Below are 25,552 nucleotides of genomic sequence, written 5' to 3' on the forward strand. Positions count from 1 at the left end.
CTGTGCTCTGGACCCATTTCCCTCAGTCCTTTAAAAGTCACTCCTCTGCAATAAGTCCCATGATCACCAAAATCATCAATCAGTCCCTCCGGTCCGGCCATGTTCCCACGTCCCTGAAAACTGCTGTCATCAAGCCACTACTCAAAAAGCCCAGCCTGGACCCAGAAACACCTATCAACTACCGCCCCATCTCCAACCTACCTTTCCTATCAAAGGTGTTGAAAAAGGTAGTTTCTGCTCAACTTCACAACTACCTCATCACTAACAGCTTGTATGAGAAGTTCCAGTCTGGTTTCCGCTCTGGCCACAGTACGGAAACCGCTCTGGTCAGGGTTACCAATGACCTGCTACTGACCGCTGACGCTGGATCTCCATCACATCTCATCCTTCTTGACCTCACCGCAGCTTTCGACACCATCGACCACCACATCCTTCTACACCGCCTCCACTCCTCCATCGGACTTTCTGACACTACCCTGGCTTGGTTCACATCATATCTCATTGAAAGAACAGAACATGCATCCCTGGGAGGTGCAAAATCAGACACGCACTCCGTTACCTGTGGTGTCCCTCAAGGCTCTGTCCTTGGCCCCACCCTCTTCACACTGTACATGCTCCCCCTTGGTCGTGTCATCAGCCGGCATGGAATATCTTTCCACTGATACGCTGATGACACCCAACTCTACATTAAAACAAACCCAACCCCCTCTGCAGCCCTATCCACAGTTTCCACCTGCCTGGAGGAGATAATGGCGTGGATGACGGCAAACTTCCTGCAACTAAATAGCTCAAAAACAGAAGCCATTCTTGTTTACACTCCGCACCAGATCCGGTCATCCACTATCACCAGCATCACCTTCTCCGGCCACGACATCCACCTTTCACCCTCAGTCACTAACCTCGGTGTTAGGATGGACCCTCACCTGACCTTTGAGGCTCACATCAAACAACTCTGCAAAACCTCCTTCTTGCACCTCAGAAACATTGCCAAAATCCGCCCCATACTCACTCTCCCTGATTCCGAAAAACTTGTCCACGCCTTTGTCTCCTCCAGGCTGGACTACTGCAACGCACTCCTCATCAGGATCCCCAGCAAGAACATCCAGCAGCTGCAGTATATTCAGAACTGTGCTGCCAGGATCCTGATGGGGGTGCGGAAGTACCACCACATCACACCCATCCTCAAATCCCTCCATTGGCTTCCTTCGAATTCAAGATTTCCCTTCTGTCCCACCAGTGCCCCCATGGCACTGCCCCCCCCTACATCAAAGAACTCATCGCCCCCCATTCCTCCTCACGTCATCTCCGCTCTGGATAGACCAATCTCCTCCAGCTCCAGAGGACAAGGCTCAGGACTATGGGTGACCGGGCCTTCAGCTCAGCTGCACCCAGTCTGTGGAATGCTCTCCCTGACCATCTAAGGGCACCACAGACTGTGGATTCTTTTAAAAAAGGCCTGAAAACTCACCTTTTTAGAAAAGCCTTTAGTTTGTCTGAAAAATCTTTAAATTATTTTACTGTTTTTTTTTAAATGCTAGTTTTAAAATGCAGTGTTGTGCGTGAACGAGTTCAAAAGAACGCGTTCATTGAACACGCTCATTTTTTCGTGAACGTTGAACTGAACGCAACACATTTTTTAATAAAGAACTTGAACGTGAATTAGTTCACATTATGTGTCATGAACGGCAGACATCACTGTAAATGAACGTTGGAATTTGTTTTCCATTGAAAACTGAGTGACATCACCTGGTAAGAAACCCACAATTGCAGTGTCATGAGCAAATGTCTACAATGAGCAGTTTCAAAGAACGTATAGTGATTTCTAGCTCGTAGTGTGAAAAAAAGTATTTATTTGAATATCTCACGAAAAAAGTAAAATGAACTGAACTTTGAACTAGTTCAGAATTAAAATTGTGAACTTTGAACGTGAACTGTTCACTTTGAGCATGTGTGAACTGAACTTGAACTAGTTCAGAAAAGCTGTGAACTGGCACAACACTGTTAAAATGTAGCACTCTGAGGTCATTAAATTGATGTAAAGTGCTTTATAAATAAAATATATTATTATTATTATTATTATGTATAATATTAATGCACTGTAGTTAAGGTAATGTCATGTGGACACCGGCCTACACAAACATTGTGACAGAACTATTTCATCCTCTTTCGAGGGACTGGGTTTACCCTGAACACTACACTCTTAAAGGGTTTTTAAAATTAAATTAAAATGCAATTAAAAATACCTTATTCAGCCCAGAGGGAAATTATATATTTTTCAAATATACACATACATTTAGACCAATATTCTAGACTAAAACTTTCCACTGAATGCGGTGCTAATAGAGTGTTAGTAGCTCCTTTGACAGTGACAAGTATTTAGGCTTCAGTCTGTTAAACCTGAATGGCAAACTGCACTGAGCGAGAGGTGTTTTAAACTGGGTGGGATGTTGGGTCACTTCTGCTGTGTTGGCCAGTGCTCTCTGGAGTGTGTGGGTGTGTGTTTCTGGTGGTCATGACAGCCTCTTTATGGCATGATGGCTAGCCTGGCCTCCAGGGATAGGGAAATATGACGACAGCAAGTCGATAGGAGAAGAGAGGTGTTCAGCACTGTTAAAAAGCGTTGGGCTGAAAATGATGCTTTCCATTTTAGCTTCCATCCATCCTTCCCCCCTTCCACAGATTAACTGGAGCATAAATCCATAAAACTAACAAATGGACATGGCGTGCTTGCCACACACACCTATCACTCTGTGATTGTGCTCTCTGATTATCCATCAGCTCTGAGAATATGTTGTAATACACTGGTAACTGATAATGATCACCACTTTAGTTATCCTTTTTCATTGCTATTTATTTCTGTGTTTCTATCCGAACAAGCCACTATCTGATGTTTTGATCTGATTTTAGTTCAAGTTCCTCAGGAATTACTGCACTGCTGTTCAGATGTGTGCGAAATGTGCCATATAATAATGATTCATGATAATTAGAGGAGGAAAAAATAAAACAGAACAAGCCTCCACTGCAACATCTCTGTGACGATAATCTGCCGCAGCTACATTAGCTCAATTGTGATTTTCCATGTGTGTGACTGTGTTTGAAAGAGGACATACGAGATGGGTTTCTGTGATTGATGGTGCTTTAAAACGTTTGGAACAGCTGCCTGTGGCGAATCCTTCTGAGGCACTTGACAAGATTTGAATGAAATATAGCTGGATCTTTTCTTTAGCAACCAGTGGAGTCTTCTTCAGTCAGTAGGGACGCTTTGTTGAATTTATTGGTGTAATCCAAATTCATCAAGTTAACACTTTGAATGGTAGCCCTCAGTGGTGGCTGCTTAACTTGTTTGTCCACCTTTCATGAGGACTGCTTTGCTTCCCGTTCCCCTTATCCCTTGTGCTGTATTGCAAGAGCAGTGTCAGGTGTGTGAGGATGGCTTGTAGCTACTGCCTATTAGTCACTACCTCCTTAAATTTCTGTTTTCTGCACTCACTGCACTTACTAAATGCCAGATTGTTGTTACTACCTATTGGCAGTGGTGCTCAAGTTATATTGAAGTTATTGTTTTCAGTTACTTACCTTTTTATCCTTGTGCCTAAACATTTTGGCCCATACATTCCCAGAGCCTGCCTTGGCCTCAGGAGAATACCCAGGATCAACTCAAGTTCTGGAAAGCCCTTTGCAAGTATTGTAATCCAAACATCAAGCGAGCAAACTCCTGGAATTTAAACGCCCTGTTTGTCATTCCTTAGATTATGCTGCAAAGCACCAAACAGCCTCTTCAAGCTCCGATTCTGTAAAGAATACTTACCTGACTACATGCCCTTTTTTACAATAAATCATCTGTGTGAGTCTGCTTTTGGGTCCTGTACTAAAACCTGTGACACCACCACTATATCACTTAACTTTCTAATGTTAAAAGCAAGAGGTCATGAGGGGAACAGCTTGTTCTTGTCAATTTCCATTGCTGTGAACTATGGTTCATGCTATATACTTGTTCCCTTTAATGAAAAAAAAAAGATTTTAAACAAATTTATCTCGAGAATATTAACAAGATGGCTGTCTGTGAAACTGACCAGGAGTTTCTTGGTTTGCTGTGTTGCATCAAGGTGTCTTTGAACACAACTTTAGTAATTTTTTTTCATCAGAATGCCTATGTGACCTTACTTTAATAACATTGACAAAAACATAACAGATTAATTATTTCCAGTGATGGATCACCTATGTCTCAAGTCTGCATAGTGGACTAAAATGAACATGGGACGGAGGCTGCCTGCAAGCAAGGATATCAATCTTAAAAACTTTTGGCAAAAATGATGTACCAAATGGGCTAAAACATTCACCAGATTGTTACTCCAGCATTCTGATAAGATTTCCTATTATGCATTTCATGTCCGATTATTATGACCCACTGTTTTGTTTAAATGGAAAAAAAAATTATATGGGCAAAATCTCCTGAGCTGGAAATGTATCATTGTACAGATACACCTGTATAAATAGCAGAGCAATTTGCAAAAAGCAATTTTGACCAGCCTTATTCTAACCTGAGGACTTGTTTTCTATTCATTCTTATATCAGAGGATAATAAGGTGGCTGAGTGTTCTCTGAGTTTGTAAAAACATAAGTCAGCCTAGTGGAGAAATAATATTTGGAATATTTTTAACACTTTGAGCAAGGTGTTTCATTTTCAGATTACACTCTGAAGCTGCTCCAGGGGAGCAGAACTACACACATGCGCACACACGCACACACACACACACATTCACATATATACATACACTCCATTCTTCATCCTCCACTCCTCCCAAAGGCTGCCATTTCAGAAACATGTTCAGCCTTGAAAAGTTTAAATATTGCTTTCTTTGTACATATTTCAAGGACATGCACAGCCACTAAGGATGGGAATCGAGAACCGGCTCCCAGTAGTTCGAATCCGTGGAATCGTTAAACCGCCTGCCTAACGATCCCGCTTATAGGTAATACTCTATAGCTCGGAGGAATAAAGATCTGGGTTCCGCTAACGTCTGACGCATTTGCGCGATGACGTCATGTGCACGCTTCATATTTTGGCTCAGAATGTTTCCAACATGGCGGCGAGGCAGAAGCACTCCAAAGTTTGGTTATATTTCACCAGAAACGACAATACAAGGGCCAGTTGCAACATGTGCAGAGCTTTGATCACATAAAAATGGGGAAATACGTCCAACATGCTGAAACATTTGACCACACAGCATGCAATTACTTTGCATGAATGTAAAGTCTTTGACACGCTGCTAAGCGATGGCGGCGACTCTTGCAGGGGAGCTTTTGGCATGGCGTCTTCCGTCTCAAAAGTCCCAGCTAATGCAGGGCTCTCAAGTCTCACGCATTGAGCGTGACAGTCACGCTTCTCGGTCTTTTGTCACACACATTATATTTCTCATGTTGAAAATTTTTTTCATATACAATTCTCTGGCGCGCCGCTTTCGCTATGGAAACGGCAGGAAACAAGCATGTCTCCCATGAGTCTGAGCAGAGCAGTTATTAATAATAACTGGTGGGGTTAACTTTCCTTGCCACATTCAAAGCTTGAGAGCCCTGTAATGTAAAACTTCCAGGTCCTGTTGATTGTAACAATGTTAGCGACATACTGTATGAATACTTTCCATCTGGAAACTAAATACTAAATGGGTAATATGTGAATGAGTGCAGCTGAGAAGAAAACTTCAGGTGAAGTGAATGAAGGTGATGGATGAGCAACAGAAACTGTGGTGAAAACATGGCTAAAGTAAATACTGGACTGAACTAAGAAACTAAGGCATGGGAGAAAACTAAAACATGGCAATACTAAAACTAAACATGAGCTAGAAAACTAGGACATGAAATAAACTAAAACAAGATAAAACACAAAACTAAGAACTAAAAACATGGGGAAAACCCCATGGACATGACAATATCTAGTCTATGTCTTGGCTAAATCCCATTTACAAATTACTCCAAAAAAAATAACAATAGCATATGTTAGACTGACTAATTAGAAATATGTTTGCTCAACAAAAATGTATTGAGTTCAGTTTTGTTGAACTCAATACATTTATGTTAACAAATCTATTTCATACATTTCTATTTTTTTCATATACAATAAACCCATAGAGCTATTTTCTCATCCCAGTTACACAGCAGTTCCTGCCGAATTACTGGCAAACTCATACTCAGAGCTAATACGAGTATTTTACTTTAAGTGAATGTTCAGAAATCATTGTTTGCATCTAGACTTATGTCTGCTTTAGGCAACAGAATCACTTTAGTTAAAGTTATAGAAGCATGGGGATCTTGAGTAAAAACTGAGTAATGCTATTGTCAAGAAATGTTTTTGTTTACCATAAATATTTAACATTACATCTATTTAGTGGACGCTTTTTATCCAAAACTACTTACAAGTGAGGAGCACATTGGGGGGCAATGTGAGGAGTAGTTTGCCATAGGATACTTTGACATGTAGACTGGGAAGTTGGGAATCAATCCAGGGACCTTCCAATTAAGTTATAACCAATCTACCTCCTCAGCTGTAGTCGCTTCGACATCAAGGAGGTAGTGCTCAGTGAATTTGTCCTTAAAGGGATAGTTTGCCTCTTTTGACATGAAGCTGTATGACATCCCATACTAGCAATATCGTTTATGAACATTGACTTACCCCCTACTGCGTACTGTGAGCCGAGCTCCGGCCTCGTTTTGGCGTTGGCGAAAGTAGTCCCGCTAGTTGGCTGGGGTTTAAAAAATAAAGTGTTTTGCTTCTCAAAACAATAGGCGTTCAAAAGAGTAATACATTTGCATCACAAAATCGTTATCCAGGAAAAAGTCAGACCTCACAATTGCTTGGCGCTATTTTCTCTCCCTTCGTATCACTGCGTGCTGTTTAGACCGTGCAGACCGAAGTGCAGACCGAGCAGTCCCCTGCTTCCGAGCAGTAAACACCGTAGTAGGCGCGGCTGTCGACAGCGAACTATCCCTTTATCTGGCTCAGTACTTGTTTTACTTTAGCTTTTTGCGTGCAGCTGAATACACAGTAAAGACTGATGAGCATCATGCAAAACCAAAGTACACCATTATGAACTCCACCTGGAATATTTTGACACTGAGCGTACTGAAGGATTAGCAACATTAGCTAAGCTCATGCCACTGCTGTCCCAGTGACCAACTCTTTTTAAATTACTCTCCTTAACTCAGAAACGTGGAAACACCAGTTACATTTATGATGTACAGCATTTCAAGAATGTATCACTTTGTGAAACAAAGTGGAAACAGATTGAAAAGTGGCTTGTTTTTTTGTACAGCGTTTAGGCTAACTCCCTGCAATTTTCACCTCCAAATTGTAAGCTACAAAGAAGCATATTGTGTGTAGCAATGCAACAGCTTCCCAGTTATCAGCGTTAGTTTGTAGGCTACAGAGTTACAGTAAAGACAAAAAAAATAATAAAAAAGCTTATATAATCTTCCTGTTATGAGAACAGTAACACAACTGTGACTGAGTCTGACACACAGTGAATATCTTGAAAGGAGATCTGTGTGGAAATCAGTGCTGTAACGTAACCTTTTCCCCTTCGATTTGCCCGCTTTAGTGATGCTGTTGCAACAAGGAAAGAGGTGACAACATATTCAAGCTACAGATATCTCCAAAAGCCTCTCTGTTCTGGCCCTAAGAAACTCCTCAAATGCAATGTTTACCCACAAGGTGCAGATCGGTTAAGGCAGGGTAGAAATGAAAAGGAAAAAATAAAGCCCTAGAGGGAAGATTCATGAACTCCCTCAATGTGTGTCTGTGTGTATGAGTATGTGTATGTGGGGAAGTGTCCTCTTGGATTTGGGTTACAGGTCTCCTCACCCCCCAAGGACACAGTAAACACTTGTTTTATTATAATTTGAATATCAACTCTCTCATGCTGAGGGATTAATTATAATTAATTATTAATTATAATAAATGTGCTTGTCAAGATTATTATTTTGTTGCCACACAAATTGGTTATTCAAAAAATGGCGGCAGTGGAATGCAGTGGCGCGGGTGACTCATGAGTTTGTTGAGCTATCAAAGCCAAGGTAGCTAATTGTTTCACTCGTCCAAAATTCCAAATGCCAGAGCGTATGTTTGTGTGTGTGTGGAGGTAAATGCTTCAGTGTCTTCTCCAAGATAACTTTGTTCATTGCCGTCTTGTGATAGCTCTTTTAGAATGCCAATTGGTTCTCTTGTAGACACAGTGTCTAGGAGTGAAAAATCCTTTGACAATCAGAAAGAGCTGAAAAAGTACCTTCAAACAAAGCTAAATACTGAGATGGCTTTCAGACATGATTCATGAGTCATTTGAATTTCATTTAATTTCAATTCTTCTTCTTTTCCTCTGTAATAAGAATCAGATTTTCACATTTTTAAAAGTATATCTTTAGTTTTGAAAGTAACCAATTATTTTTGTACAGTGCATCTAATAGATACACTTTTTCATCGACTACTAATGTGTCAAATGTTTTCAAATCTAGTCCTACAATCCACACAAGCTTTTAATGGGGCTTGTTCATAACATTAAATATGACCAATCAGTGCGTCCTCTAAGCTAGCACACCGAAAGGCGACATAGTTTTATATGACGTTCGTTACTCCCTTATATGTATAGAATGAACAATTTCACCTTGGAGGAAACATAATTTTCAAGTGTTTCTTTTAACAAGTCACAAAGTTCGCTAAAAGAAGAAAGAAGGGGTATAGATTTCACCATTGCATGCAGCGCTTTTAACCATGCAATGCAAGTTTAACACCAACATAGGACAACAATTTTTTTTTACTCCCAGATTACAATCTCACAATAACATATCAACACTTAACTCACTTAACTAACGCAGCAACACTTTTTGGTTGAGTTGAAGCAATAACATTTCGTTGTTAGGTGTTTGGTTAACTAACTATGGTTAACCATTTTGACATTTCACATGCAGTGGTTCTCAGAACTGCAAGAGCTTCTACATTCTGGAAATGCAACTATGGGCTATAATTCTCTGCATAAACAAATGACCCCTAAGATAATTTTTGGGAGGATAACAGTCTCTGTAATATGAGCAGAATATACTGTAGTTTGGCATTGTGTTGCTGAAATCAGCAAACCTTTGCTAAAAATATATATAATAGCATCATACACCGATCAGCCATAACATTATGACCCCTTGCCTAATATTGAGTAGGTCTACGTCATGCTGCCAAAGTAGCTCTGCCATTTGGAGGCTTTGTGAACATGTCAGGCTCTTTGTAATGCTGTTACTGAGCAATTTTTGCTTGGGATACTGCTGACCTGCTGGAGTAGGTTGGTACTAAGTCTGAGTATATATGAAAAGGGAGATGGGCTATTTAATTTAATGGCAAGTCAGGAGCTTTAATGTTGGGACTCAAAAACTTGTATATAATATTCAGCATAATGAGATTGCAGATATGCCCCTTACTCATACCTTGTGCACACATGCATTCCCATACCTACTTTAACACTTTTTACATGTGCCTAAATTTCAAGGAAATTAGACTGTACGTATCAAGTAAAAGTGATTAATTTTGTTGCATTTTATTTCTATTAACACACTACATAGTAATCCCAACTGTTTTAAATGATCTCTAATTCAGTTTCTTTCCCGAGGAGAAAGTAGAAATATTCCCGAACATAACCTTGTCCTGGAAAAGGATATCTGTTTCGGGGCATTTTCTACTTTATGCAGACATGAAGGATGGTGAAAATTTTATAACCCAACAACAGTATAGCGAGTAAAAGCTTTTTGATACATATCCAACCATTGACATGTAAAATCAACAGCAACACTAAAAGAACCTCAATTTTCACGATGGTGTGTTTGGAAAATCTTCTGCAACAAATCTAAAATGACACCTCGATGTGCTTCTGCAGAAATGAAGTGAGCACAGCATGTGTGGCCTGTCTACTGACGTGTAGACATTTAATTCAACTTGACGCCGCTAGTGGAGATACTAGCTGCTGCACAGAGACGGTACCCTTAAATGTTTAAGTGTGAAAAACTGAAAAATATGACATGGAATTGCAAGAAGGTTTTGACACCTAGTTCATGTGGAAATCTCGGTTTAAGAGAGGAAAAAAAAAGGTTTAATTTGCAGCAAAGACAGACTCTGTTGATTGACATAAATATGCATTCTTTTTAAACATTACACATTTGAAGATCTTTTAAATGCATGACGTAATTACATCTTTTCTCCTTTAAATGTTTATGGCACACAGCTGGGATAGGCCCCAACACCCCCCCGCAACCCTAAATTGGAATAAGCGGGTATAGAAAATGAAATGGATAGATGGATGTTTCTGGCACTGACTGGAGAAAAGGTATCATCAGCTGTCTCGCCTGACAAACTTGTCTGTAATAAGTGTGCATAATTTGCATATTGTCCTCGCAGATTCTCTTGACATTTGTGAAAACTTGCATTAAATTTGCAAGTTGTTAATTGTTTCACTTTTTGAATATAAAGCAATGATTTCCACACACATGACACACACCTCTCCAGAGAAAGCCTGTCCGTTCAGGAGGTGTTCAGAGCCCTGGCTGTCCTCACTGCCAAAATGTAGCCGTATTTCCTCCAGACGATGGCTGTACGTCATCGGGCCCCCGGAGATGTTCACCAGATGCTCCTTGTCCAATCGCAGAGAAACGTGGCGACCAGTATTGTACATGGTCCCTCCCACCTTGAGGAAAAACAGATTGGATGCAACTGATTAAAAATGTCTAATATGCTGACACACAAACATTTTTCAGTGCGTTTGCACCTATCATTCAAATGCAAACATAGTCTTGGGTACTACACCGAACTCCTCTCTGGGGGAAGTTTTTCTTTGTTTTTCTGGTTGCATTGTCATTTTTTTTTGTAAACGGTGCTGTGTGGACATAACATTTTCTCATAGGAGGGCATGTATATCTATCAATAGATATCTATATCTATATATATGTATGTATACATATATAAATACATATATAGATAGTCACTCCATTTTAAAAGAAAATTGTTCAAGTCTAGACCACTATCCATGGTTACCACATTATCAAACATGCATATTTACGTTGTATATGTAGATCAGGAGATTCATTTTTGATCTTGTTTCTATTCCTTTTAAACCACAGTCCAACTGGAAGCAGATCAAAAGCACACCACAGTCTGACAAACCTCATAAATCTGGCAAATGGACTTTGAACCAAACAGTCCTGATGTGAGAACCTGAAGTGGTTACTGTTGCTTATCAAAGAAATTCTGTGAGCTCCTCATGGGGGGCTTATGAAATCAACAAGCCAAAGCTGCAAACCGAAGCCCTTTTGATGGAAAATATATAACATTGCCAAGCCTTGGCACAGATACTTCAAGATTGTTATTAGAGGTGAGGTTTGCATGCAACATTTGTCAACAAACACGCAAGAGGAGATAGTAGGAAAAAAATATGCAATATGAATCACTCCCTTGTGCTTATGTTAAGCTGCTCGGTCAGTCTGATCCTCATCAACTGAATCATAATGATTTTCATCTTGTTTTTAAAAATATTTTTGCTTGTCTAGGTCAAAAAACATCCAAAGCAGGTCCTCTCTGCAGTTAAACCAACTGCTTTTCAATACCAAATAGTTTTTAATGCCAAATAAAATCAAACAAGTGACATGAAAGTACTGGTTTCAATAGGAATAACAAACACCGGTCTCTTGGCCAGCAGTTCTGTGTAATTCCACAACACCTCAAGCCTCAAAATATAAACTTTTTTTTACGTTTTAAAACTAGCAATCATAGCATTTATGAGTCTATCTGGACTGAAAGTGAAACTATGTTTCTATATGCACTTGTTTTCATTTCCACTTGCAGGAAAAAAATACTCTCATGTCTTGAGATAAATCATTAGATTTTTACGAGACAGTTTTTATGAACTTTTGCTATACGCTTTTGTTTTGGATGGCATGTATTTCATAGGAAGAACTACTCAGATTACACAAGAAAACCACCAATGAAGACATGAGACCATCTGTCTATTTAGATATGTTAAAATTGGAATCATGAGCGATGTTTGCCTCAGCACGAGTTTGTCAGAGCAATGACTCAGTTGTTCAGGAAGTAAAGACTTTATTTTCTGCTGAACTCTTCTTTCAGCTTCAGGTTTCAATAATATGAAGGTAATGTCTTGCATTTTCTAATGACATAGGGGTCTCTACTTTTATTCCATCACTGCTTTCATATCGTCGGCAGAGCTGGCTCAGGAAGACTCCTAAGGGCTGAGCTTGTGAGCCAGAGAAAAGAAGGAATAGATGAAAAAAAGGCTGAAATTATAAGAATAAACTCACAATCAATACATTGCAAGGGGAAATGTGATATTCATCAGTATTGTAGCTGTGTTTATTTATTCATAATCTTCAGCTGTTTCAAGGTGAAACATTGATATTCAAGCCACAACTTCTAGTGGACTTCCAACGCCCTTATCTGCCTCTTTCTATCCCTTTCCTCCTCTCCTGTTCCTTCATTCCTTTTACCACTGCCTGGCTTTCAAAATGATCACTCCCTCCCTCCTCTAAACTCCCAGAGAAAGAAGTCTGCCCACACTTTGTAAATATTTTATAGACGCTCTGAGAAATCAATGATTTGAAAGGAGAAACAGGGAGAAAGAGGGAGTGATGCAAAGAGAAGATAAGTAAGGAGGAGAGAGGTGTGTTGAATTTAGTGGCCAACAAGGGAAAGGGCAGTGAAGAGTATTTTTATGTTCCCTGGCAAGGCTACAGGGGTGAGGTGAGATCCCTTGAAAAGGCCAGAAAAATTTCACATTCCTTATAGCCTCCTTTTTTCTTTCTTTCTTTCTTTCTTTCTTTCTTTCTTTATATTTGGCTGTTACTCTTCGGGCGAAAGTGGTTTTGTCTCCTGAATCATCTGTGATAAAAAAACTTTTCAGCAGGCCGGTTATGAAGGACTTCAGGAGCATGGGCCATTAATATGCTTTTATGAAGTGTAAATAGTCATGATGGTATGTGTCCAGTTAAGATAAAAAACTCATTTAAGCAGAATAATTATATTATTATAAGAATGATGAATATATTGACAAGTTAATGTTTTGACTTGCATTTGTGCAAATTAATATATGGGATTCAGTCTCATAGCTCCCATCAGTCTTATTATAAGGAGTCAGCGGGTGGTAATTTATTGAGAGCATCTCATAAAGCAAACACAGTTACTGGAGCAATAAGCTTCTGAGCACAGTTGTGCATTTAGCAGCTAATAAACTAGTTCCCTTCTCTGTCATAATTACTATCTCTAAATGAACTACATTCTCTCAATCATCCACATTATTATCCTTCTTCAGACATTAGCCAAAGATTAAATGCATGAAACATTCCTCATGGTGTTTATATAAGTTTGATATGCATAGACTTTGCACTTGTATGGACCGTACTGTCAGATATAACATCCTTAGCAACAGCTAATAGTGACATCTCACAATGGTGATTCTCAGTCATCCAGGGCCAAGTCTATAATCATTCTAGACGATCATACCCTACATTTGATTGACAGTTACTTCATATCAGTCAGTGAGAACTGGAGCAGCCTTTTATAAAGGCAGCCAAATCATCTTCAAAGACCTGAAACTCTAAAGCAACAGATGCAAGTGGTCCTTTTCTGTTACAAAAGAGCACAGAATGTTTTAGAAATTAAAGAAACTGACACCCTCTGTCTTACAGCATCATTCTTCACTGAGTCAGCTGCCAGTCAAGTATTGCTTTTATTTTAAATAAGTCATGAAAGGATATGTGACGTGAGAATTTTGAGTTTAAACTGTATTATAATGTGTACAGTGTTTATTTTAATCATACTACTCTACATGCATACAAATTGCTCCAAATTGGAATAAACTGTTTTGAATTGAGTTGAATTCAACTGAATAGAAATGTTAACGAATGAAAACAGTCTCACACCAGAATGTAAAATAGCTACTTTGATCCCAAGAAGTGAAGATAAACATACATAGTTTTTTCATACCTTTAAGACCCATTATGGCCATAGCTAGACGGAAGCAGGACTTCTGTGATCATTTTTAAATCAGAACACATAGCACCTTGTTCAAGACTATTTTTTGACTTCTGAGTTTCACTGACTTAACAGCATAACACTTTTCTCAAATCAAATCTACTTAATTAGGGTCAGAAAACAATGATGACGAGGACTAAGCAATGTTCTTTTAACAACATGGGTGTTACCTTCATGGACACCGTTTTTACAAATTACATGCAGTTGTTCTCAGAACCAAAAGAGGTTGCATATTCTATAAATGTGGTGAAAGGTTGTTCTGACCTCCTTCCGATAATAGCCGGTGGGGATGTATTTGGGAGGAGGACAGTTGGTTCACAATGCAAAAATTCACAATAAAGTCTAAAAGATTATGACACTTTCTAAGACACAACATCATGATATGTGTATACAAATACAGCCACTGTCGCTTTCCAGTCGGTGTGAATGATGTTACAGACCTGGCAGAGTTTTGGCTGGAAAGTGAATGGCCCATGAATGTAGCAGCCAGCCATTTTACATGGCTGTATATGTAAATCTGCCTTTCAAAGTCGTAACATGCCTACATTTTAAATCACATCAACCTGCCACTCATGCTCAGAAATTGCAAAATTACTATTTTCTAAAGCCTCCAAAAATGTTAAAATGCCTCTGTTTTCCATTGCAAATTACGGCATGTTATGATTTGTTTTACATAAAACTATCACAAACATCCTATTGCACTAACGTAATATGTTCCAAATCACGTATAATGAGGCAGGATGAGATGGACGGTGGCATTACACTGCAGACTGTCAAGCAAGAAAAACAAGTTATTGTTCTGTAGTATACACTTCACAGTTAGTCACAGTTGGTTAGAGTTAGATCTGAAAAAGTAAATAATTGGGTTTAGGGATGGTTAGGTTAAAATATTAATCAATTAATGGTTACAGGATTATCACGTCACCTGAATGCCTCCCTATGCACAACAACAGGCAGTGAAAAAAGTTACCACCTCACAACTTCTGTGACTATTTTGTTACAATACTACATTTTTGACATGCAGGCAAATGTACCTATTACAATTTTTAGAATATAAGGTTTCTCAGCATAATCTGTTCTCCAACTGCAGACAGAAGTAATACTTGAGGTATTAGAAATTTTTTTCAAGGCAGATTTTCTGAAGTATAAGAGCTACATATTCAATACAACTGTAGCTTATTTAAAAAGAGAATAATTCAGTCATTAGATAAAGTAAGAGAGTATCAATTTATGTTTAGATAATCTAAAGCAGGGAAGGACTAGCAAGAATAAGCTTAAATTAATTATTGCTAGATTATTTAATCGGCTACTGAAACTAGTCATGAATAAATTCACTTTATCTTTCTGCTGGAGAAATGTTTGATTGAACATTACAGTGTTCAGCTGATTTTGAAATTGCCTATCATGCATGCGAATTAAGCCTTTTTCATGTTATGTCACTGTCTTCAATAGCTGGGCAAACTAACAAAAAACTAACTTTTAACTTTTCTGTTTATTGCAGACAACAAACTTTTTAAAGTATAGCTGTAATAGACAATGTGCACCCATCCCTTAATGTGTACAGAACATGGGAGGGCATACATAGCATTTTTAGAAAGCAATCCTATTCAAAAGGTATCCCTTCGACTCCATGACCCATGTATAATCAGAAAATGTTAATTGTAAAACCTACATCAAAGAGTCCACTTTGTGTACGTTTTTTCTTTCCAGAGCAAATAAGCGTTGTCGAGTGTGAGAGCTTGTGTCAGGGTAAATGGCTGGAGACTGGCTCAAAAGACGTGAGTACTGAACTGTGGTTGGGTCCATAGAGACAAAGAGAGTAATCGTGTTTGTGTATTACATTGAAACCGAGATGTGGAACGGCTGCTACAACCACACGTACTGAGGAAAGCTGCATTTCTGTTCTAATTGGTCATTCTTTCATCTCTTGGATCAATAATCCCAGCACAAGAGAGCCTAATGTATGTCATGTAACCTTGCAAATGACCAGATTTAAAAGTGGTGATTTTGAAAAGATAAACAAAACTCAGATGGAGCACAAAAGCAATTTTAGAAGAGTCACCGACCACATTAAAATCCTCTGTAATTAAAGGAAATTTCAAATCTCAGAGACGGGGCAAAAAGATCACATATAACCACATTTAGCCAGCTGGTTGCAGCTGTACTTGGAGAATAAATCAACAAACCCTCGAGTAAAAGTTGCTTACTTCGTTTTGTTATGTTTCTGCTGCAACAATTACCAGTCAAAGTCAATGTGGTGGAAAGGTTGCAAGCAAAGGAAAGGCACTATATTCCAATCTGCTTTGCCATTTGTCTTTGGAGTCTCGACACTTCTGCGAGTGATGGAGTAATTATTACAAGCGGCTTGTGGAGTTCATATTTTCATACTGTTTGGTGAATGTATTTGAGAAAACCACTTGGTTTTGTGCTCTATTCATCAAAAACAAATCCAGCCTGTCAGATGAGCAGAGGCTGTGTGTTGCCTGTATATTGGACTTTGATTAACACCGTTGTACGACAATCAACAAAACCACTCAGAGCTGTCCAACTTATCTCATGTTTCAGCATTACACTGTAATACTGCTTATGAATCTTTTATGCTAATGACTTGCAAACATCATTAGGAAATGCTTAACTCTCTGCACTGTCTTTTGTTGATAGCATCATAATAATCAGCATAATTTCAACTAACTAAAAAAAAAATCATAGAAACCTGAAAGTGAGGCTTGTATGTCTTCCAGCTGTGGCGTTGAGATCCATGTCCAAAAAGTGTTTTTACATAAACAATGTAGTTTGTGGTGATTCAATACATACACTTTGTGCTGCTGCCCGTATATTCCCTGAAACACCATAATGCTGCTAGAAAGAGTTCCCAGTATGTGCTCCAGTTTCACCAAAGTTAGGTCTCTTTAAAACTGTAGCGTTCCGTTGTTTTTTAAAATAATAAATGAAAAAATGATTTTCACTTAAGATTTGTTTACTTATGCTCATCATTTACTTATTATTATGACCCTACATCATAAGCAGCCCACACAAATTTACAGTATTGTGCAAACCTTGTGAGCCATCCTTCATTTCATTCTATTTTATTTACAAACTGCCAGACTTTCTTTTAAACTTTCAAAGTTCTCTTGAGCAATAGTTCTCCAGGATTTCTGAAAGTCTTTCTGAAATAACTTACCATGTAATTTTTTTTGCATAAACAGAAGTAAACAGTGGATATATGTTAAGCAGTGACTGGAAAAAAAACAACTGTGTCTGTGGACATAGATCTAAGACATGGTAGCAGCCACACCACTGCAATGCTATGCAATGTGGGCTTGTGAGCTGCCTGTATGTACTGGCATCATTAGTGACCATGTGTTTTTCCTGTAACCGCTCTAACACACCTCATTTTGTCCAAGCAGCGTTGGCGATCTTTTAATTCATTCCAAGTAGCTTCCTGGAGCAATGGAGCTGAAAAGAACAATTGAACTGCATATGCTGGCCCTCCTTTAACAGATAGTGGCGATAGACAGAAAGTGCGCTCCAACATTAGAGGTAATAACTTGGGGAAGATAAACAAGTAAATATATATATAAAAGGAACTGACACTGTGGGGCAGGCATGGCAGTAGCAGGAAGGTACAGTAATGGAAAACATTAGCAGCAAACTGGTAATGAGAAAATATAAGGAACATTATCATTATCTGAACACACAGATCAATAGAGTAAATTACCTTTTTATAACAAGAAGAATTCTTCACTAACTACTGTATATGTTCAGCTATTAGGCTGCAGTATTGTTGTGGAACATTTTAAATAAAAATAAAAAGCTGCCATTAGTGAATGGAAAAACGTTTCAGGGGATAGAGATGTTGTACAACAGAAAATTAGTTTGAATGTTGTTTGAATGCCTGCCTTACATTTCATTAATTGTCTTAATGTCGTAAATGGTGATGAGCAACATAAACATGTTGGTCAATAACTGTGAAGTGCACATATGATTTAATAACTTCAACATGGGTTTTAGCGTCTCCTTTAAAGGCCCACAGCTGTAAACACTGTATCGTGGCAAGGACCTAACGTATTTGATTCAATGCAAGGTGACTGCTGCTCTTTCACTGAGGTACATACAAACAGAGCGTGGCATAGATAGATTTAGACTGGATGTCTGTGCAGAAAAGGGTGTGGCGGGAGGGAAAAGGAAGAAAAAAGAAACACTAAAGCCTAGCTGTGATGAATTAAACACAAGTAGGGCTGTGTGGGTTGCAGCTCGGTGAAGTTATGGACTCACAACTCAGTGCAACAGTTTCAAGTAATGCTACATAATGAGAAAGATTCCACACAGATCTGAGACTTTATTAAAAAGATTTCCAGAGACTGTGCTGTCCTCACTCAGGAAAAAACAGCTACAGTGTTTCAAATTAATCTTGTTAAAAGACAAGAAAGCAGATACCGAGAGATTCCAAAAAATCCTGCATTGTGATCACTGAAAATGTTTTTAAGGGTTTAGTACAAACAACAGTGCTTAGTTTTTTGTGCTTAGTTTTGTATAAAATGTTGTGAAGCCATATCTACAGGTGTCTACACCTGTTTCAACTAATCAACCTTTAAGGCAAAGTGAAATTCAGTGAGTTTCAAATTCTGAATATGTTTTAGCCTCTTACCTCCGGTTGTTGTGTAAAGTGGTCTAACCTATCAGACTGCAGATTTTAGAACACACCATTGCTGGACAGCCCCTAAATGTCTTTGCCTGAGTGCTGGAGAAGATGTTTTGGGCATATCTGTGTTTCATATAATGGATTTAATGACAAGGAACAATTGTAAAAACTGTTTTCTTTTTTTCTTTTTATTAATGAGAGAGGAGAAGTCAGGGATTCACCAATATTCTAAGGAACTATCATCAAGGGACCATGAATGTAACAATCCAAAATACACACTGCAAGTATATTGGCTCAAACGTTGTTATTACACTTTTGGCAAAAGACAGAGATGTGAAAATATTCTACACATTCTAAACAACAGAAGGTTTAGGCTGCAGTGAAATAGCAGACCTCATTTACGCTTAAATAAGGCCTGTTATTAACAAATGCAGAAAGACCTGAACTGTTTTTTTTTATTTATCACATTTGTTGTGGTTCTACAGGTATGACCAGACAGTTCTGCGCCTAAAAAGTACACTGAGCAACAAGATTCAATATTAATGTAAGAATAGTTTGCAGCAAGATTTTTACGTGGATGCATGCGAGTGCCGGCCTTTTGAAATTTAAGCTCTTTTATTATGGATGCTTAAGTATGAGCTCAGACAATTGTGGTGGTGGATCAATTGACAGTTGTAAAATATTAAATTTGTATTTTGGGAAACAGGACAAGTTGCCTATTTTATCATTGAGGTATGATGATGTGTTTTTGCCCAAAATTGTTCAACTGGGTCATTTTCAAAAGTAATAACAGATTTAATCAAATCCATTGTTGCCCTTATAACTTGCTTATTTAAAAGCAATTTCATGTTGAAACATTCACACCGACTGAATTGTTGTTACAATTAAACATATGTTCACCATCTAATTTAGTAAATTTACAATTATACAAATTCTAAAGTTTTAATCACAGTTCTAGTTACTATAACATTACTCTCGTGTCATAGTGTTTTTAAGATTGAGAAAGCTCAGAGAGCAGTAAGAATAGTGGTTCATTCTTGTGTGCTGGTGTACAAATCAGACCACATGTCCGGGCCTCTCTCATCTGAGAATGTTTGAAACAGGCAGTTAAAGTCAAAGGGCGGAGAGAGAAGCAATTAATTAGGCTGTGTAAAACATTAGGAAATCAATCAGGCTCTAGTACTCCAGAGACCTCATTTATGAAAATGTACTTGGATTCCATTTCTAACCTTATAAAAGACTAATGCTCATCTTGTAAAAAAACCTCTCAGGGCGTTTTTCTTTTAAATGTTATTTCTGAACTGTTGTTTAACTTTCAAAATAAATACAATAATATTTAAATATATAAGTGAGAGAACTAGTATATTAATCAATGAGTGATCAATAATAATAATTATTACACATTTACATCAGTCACACAAGGATGACTGGCCACATGTCCAAAACATAGAGGTATCATAATCTATTGCTGTCTGTCTGAGGAAGACAAAGCATGAACCAGTGACAGTGAGTTGGTGGTTTAGCTTGAGTTATTCTGATCATCAAACTGTCAAGACTTAGAGCCAGGGAACTTGTAGAATCCTTGCCTTGGGAAGTGAAAGAAGATTTGATCGAATGTCATGGCCATTTTATACCTTGACAGAGGTCTCCATTGCTCTCAGCCCCATAACATTCCATAAAGAATGAAGCACCTGTAGCAGCATAGAAGTACCTTTCTATGTTATTACAGCTGCTTGCCATGAGTGCTGCTTGCGGCCAATCAATGCAAGGTGACTATAAAAGCGCTGGTCCTCCCACAGGTTCTTCCTCTGCGTTTCTGTTATCACCGGACTCACTTCCGGGTCAAAAATCATTTGGCCTGACAGGTATGACTGCCCGGTGCTTCATTGCGGTGCTTGTTGGTTTCCATATGTGCTCATGGTGCTTGTTGTGCCATAGGGTGACTGCTTAGGTGCTGTTCCTTGCCCCTTTGCATGCTGCTGTATGGGCTCCTTGGTGAACGCCAGCGGCGGTTTCCGAGCTCTCTCTCGCCCTCCCTCCGTTTTTGTGTGTGTACGTGTGTTGCGGTTACAGGTATGTGTTTATTTTAAACACACACCGCATACGCTGATCATTTAGTGCTGCTACTAGTGTTTTTTTTCTACAGGGTACCGCAATCTGCTCACTGAAGCTGCTGCTGCTTTGCTTGGTGTCTAATTTGCTCAACTTCACTGCTATGCTTCCCTGCTGCTCGTTCGGCGTGGTTGCGTCTTGCCGTTGCCTTGCAGCCACATTGTCTTTGTCTGCCTGGCCTCCCAGATGGTTGAGAAAGGCATACATGCCCAGACAAGCACAGACATCAACTGCACTGGTCAGTCTTCATTATATTAACACTCAATTTCACTCCACCACAAAGCAGATTTTTGTGTACTTTGTCTTTTCCTCAGCAGAGCAAAGCTTAAGGACCAACAACTGTGCCAACATAACTAAGGGCAACCAAAAGACTGTTCCACATGTTTCTGAAACCGCACCCAAATGGCAGAAAAATGCTATTACAATGAAGAGCCTGCAGAGATCTGGTTCAACCCTTAATACGTTTTGATCAGAGAATTTAAACCCTAGTTAGTGTAGATAAACTGAAAATGGTTCACATTCAAGACGGTCTTACTCCACAAAACATGCTCACTGGTCACATGTTCATCCCGGCTGAAGTAACCTTTAGTAACTTTCAAAGAATATGCAAGGTCGTAAATGTGTCCATGGGGGTGCCAATTGTATCGTAAAAATGAATGCGTTTTAGCCCTAAACATGTTTGTCTTCTAACCCTAACCAACCGGTTTTGATGTCAACCTCTAGCCAAGTGATGGTAATGGACTGTACTTGTATAGTGCTTTTCTGGTTCATATGACCACTCAATGTGCTTTCACACTCGTACAGCATGCCATACAGTGCCTTCTTTTAATCATTCACAACGATTCATACACCGATGGATGTGGGGTTCAGTAACACTTTGACATGTGTCTGGAGTTGAACCACCAACCTTCCGATTGGCTGGCGACTGCTCTTCCTCCCGAGCTACCCCCCATGCTAATGATGCTAACCCAACCCAACCCAACCAGATAGTGAAAAAAGTTTCATTTGTAGTGTTCACATGTATTCAGGACAACAAGCAAAATCCGTTCAGTTAATGTTGTGTTATAAAAATGAGCCGTTTTAGCCCTAATCATGATAAGTGGCCAAGTTTCTAACCCTAACCAAGTTCCTAATCTAAGTTATCCTAGAATTGTTATCATGACTGTCATATATCGGTCTTGCTCTCATGTTACATGAAGCCAAATGGTTAAGACAACTATGCGTTGCTGGCCCATCTGACTACCTGCCCTCCTTTCTCCTTATGAGGACGGTGTTGCTTCTGAAATGAATGACTAGAGAAGGATGTCTGCTTTGATGTGAAGACACTTACATGATTCATATTTCCCTCCTGCTGCTTGTAGGGCCTGTACTTTACAGGCACGCTATCATTGGTCATACTTTAGGATATGAACAAACAGTCTCTATGCTTGCTTCAATTTGAGAACTTGTTGCACATTTTCTCTGTATTCGCACTAATTCTATTTGATTGTATGATTTTTCCATATGACAATGGGCAAGACTAAACCCATAAATGCTCCTAGCAGCTAGAATGTAATAGCCAGAAATACACAACACAAACAAAATCCAAATGATAGATGTTTACTTTCAGTAATTCTCTAGATTGTTGGCTGTTGAGATAAGGCTGCACATGAATACTGATGAGGCTTTGAGCTCTTTTAATGTGGCAGCCTAACAGTGTCCTTGCAAACAGGGATCTATTTATCCTGTTTTAATCACATAATAAAAGTTTGACCAGATTAACATGTGGTTTCAGAAAGTGATTATGTTACATTTTTAACTCTGAGTATCCTTCTGCATCATTAAGGCTCCAAGTAGCCTCTTTTTATTCTTGTGCTGGAAGCATATCTTCGTGTTCATGATTACTGTAGACCAGGGATATGGCCAAAAAAAGCTAAATATTATGAATGAAACTGAAAATACACTACTGTGATGAGGCTGTTTATTCAGTCTACCAACAAAACTCTGCATTTAAAACATTCTGTTTCTACAAGTGTTTGTCAAGGGGATCATGTGTTGGAATCGAGGCTGAAAGGCTGAAAATCAGCATCTCTTTATCTGCAGTTCTTTTTCTTCTCTCTTATGTTTGCTTCAAGTGTTTCAACTTTTACCACATTCTTACAGCAAGGTATTTTTTGGGCAGTTATTTTGAACCCTAGAGCAGTTTCTCCCCTATGTTGGGTTTGTTTGGACCCATGAGATCATAGCAATTACAGTCGGGTGCAGTCAAAATCAATTGGATCGAGCTCTTGTTGACAGAGAGGTTTCTTGGTATGCTTCCAAACCAAGCCTGGAGCTTCATTTGGGCAGAGAATGTGATCACAATTAGATACTACTTTTAAGGGCTAGAAGTAGAATTTTGTGAAATTTGCATTGCCTAAAATATAAATGATTTGCTCTATGCATGAAATAAGAAGAAGACACAAATAAAACTGGCAGAAAGCCTGAGGCTGTGAGGGTCAAGCTGTGGCTTAGTTTGAGTGTTCACTTTCATCTCTGACTACTCGGGTTCAGTTCCCAAATTGATACCAAGATGTTTTCCATGATGTGTGAAGATTTTTTTTTTGGACAGAAGTTCAGGGCATATAAATATATACTGGCTTAAAGAAAAGTCAACATTGTGGTTTTTTTTAAGAATAATGTCAAAATCAAGTACAGAGTTCTTGCCTGGCTCTGTCAAAGTTGTAAAAAAAAATACATATCAACATCTCTAAAGCTTTCCAATGAACACTTATACCTACCCATCTTTCCAAAAGTAATGGTATTGGAACTGTTTTTTTAAATAATAATCCCACTGAATACTGCATAAAGAGTATTCTGATGATTATAAGGTGGTGATGCTACTAAAATTACTTTTTCGAGTGCTGCATGGTCAAAAACCAAAATTCTGCCATCTTCCTCTCAACTCAACTCAACATTTCCTATGATAGTCTCTGGATATTCTAATGAATTCATCATTTAATTTTAGATCATGTCAATTGGTTAAATGTCTCTTTTTGTTTTGGTTCACTTTGTCTACCCTCCGGACTTCCCGAGAAGCTTTTTTTCCTCATCTTGCCACTTTCACCTCATCAGCTCCCTATTTTTCAATCAAGTACATGTGTATCCACTTATCTGGGATCCATCCCAGGAAGCAGGCTTAAAGGAAAACTCCGGTATTTTCAACATTAAGCCTCATTTCTGAGTCGTCTGCAATGTTTTAGAACCCCCCTTACCGCTTTTTTGATGTTTATTGCCGTCTCCGGTATTTGCCTAATTTTGATTCTTCTCAACCTGCTTCAGAATGGAAAGCATGGGGCAAACTAAAAGGTCCGTAAAAGCACCATAAACGTCCGTTTTCAAAATCATCAACTCACCGGAGTGGTTACTGGTGTGCACTGGTAATCCATATGAAATGCTGCTAGGTGTATTGCATTTCCGGTGCGAGAGAACTACAAACATGTCGTCTATCAGCGAACATCCAGTCTTCAATACAACTCAATGGAATTTACAAAATGTCAAATAAAACACGACAGAAGAAACTTTTCGCAACGAAATTTGATATGGATTACCAGTGCACACCAGTAAGCACTCCGGTGAGTTGATGATTTTGAAAACAGACGTTTATGGTGCTTTTACGGACCTTTTAGTTTGCCCCATGCTTTCCATTCTGAAGCAGGTTGAGAAGAATCAAAATTAGGCAAATACCGGAGACGGCAATAAACATCAAAAAAGTGGTAAGGGGGGTTCTAAAACATTGCAGACGACTCAGAAATGAGGCTTAATGTTGAAAATACCGGAATTTTCCTTTAACAAAGCAGCAATCTAGCCCTGAACTCTGAGTAAATTAACCTTGAGCTGACAAACTGAGCTGTCAGTTCCAGAGCAGTGTGGCCTATCATGAAAAAAGAAAAAGATCATCTTCTAATCATGTTTAGTCAAGTTTTATAAACCTAAAGTCAATTTAGTTGCACAATCATTATCCTATAGTAGAGTAGAGTGTACTTTATTGTCCCCAGGGGGAAATGTGTCTTGGGCTTCCAACAATCACTGCATAACATACAGCACTCGCACACTTCGCATACAACATAAACATAGAAAAACATTAAAAAACATAGAACATAAGACTGTGCAGCGCATGTCTATCTGTCATTAAGCATTCTTATGCCAGACGGGATAAAGGAGTTCTTATATTTGTTGAGTCTGCAGTTCAATGTCCTAAAACGTCTACCTGAGGGTAGCAGAGTGAATTCATTGTGCAGAATGTGTGTGGGGTCCTCTAGAATCTTCAGTGCCTCCCTGAGCACTGACTTTTCATAGATGGACTGCATATATCCCTGATCTTGGTGACCAACAATCTTCAGTGCAGTTTTAACCAGACGCCCCAACTTGGCTTTTAACTGAACAGTCAGATTACCATACCACGTTTGCACACCATACTGTATCACACTTTCTAAGATCATTTGGAAAAATAAAAACAGAAGCCTATTATTAACACCATATAGCCTTAGTCGTCTTAAAAAGTACATCCTCTGTTGGAGCTTGGTACAGAGGCTCTCAATATGGACTTGCCATGTTAGTGAACTGTCCATGAAGACACCCAGGTATTTATATGAGGGGACCTGACATATGGGGGTGTTATGGATGTGTACTGCATTTGTGTTGGAAACTACTCTTGGGTCAAATATCATTTCCTGAGTTTTTTTCACATTGACAACAAGATGATGGGCATC

The 25,552-nt window shown here is 38.9% G+C and overlaps 1 protein-coding gene across 1 annotated transcript in view; it reads right to left on the minus strand.

The window, feature by feature from the left end:
- Positions 1–25,552, minus strand: part of ca10a (carbonic anhydrase Xa) — a 491,723-nt gene that overhangs the window by 83,520 nt on the left and 382,651 nt on the right. The window contains exon 4 of the mRNA XM_075457281.1: positions 10,527–10,712. Coding sequence (XP_075313396.1) covers positions 10,527–10,712 — 186 coding nt within the window. The remainder of the gene's footprint in view (positions 1–10,526; positions 10,713–25,552) is intronic.

This window comes from Odontesthes bonariensis, chromosome 23 (genome assembly GCF_027942865.1).
Source record: "Odontesthes bonariensis isolate fOdoBon6 chromosome 23, fOdoBon6.hap1, whole genome shotgun sequence".
Lineage (NCBI taxonomy): Eukaryota > Metazoa > Chordata > Actinopteri > Atheriniformes > Atherinopsidae > Odontesthes > Odontesthes bonariensis.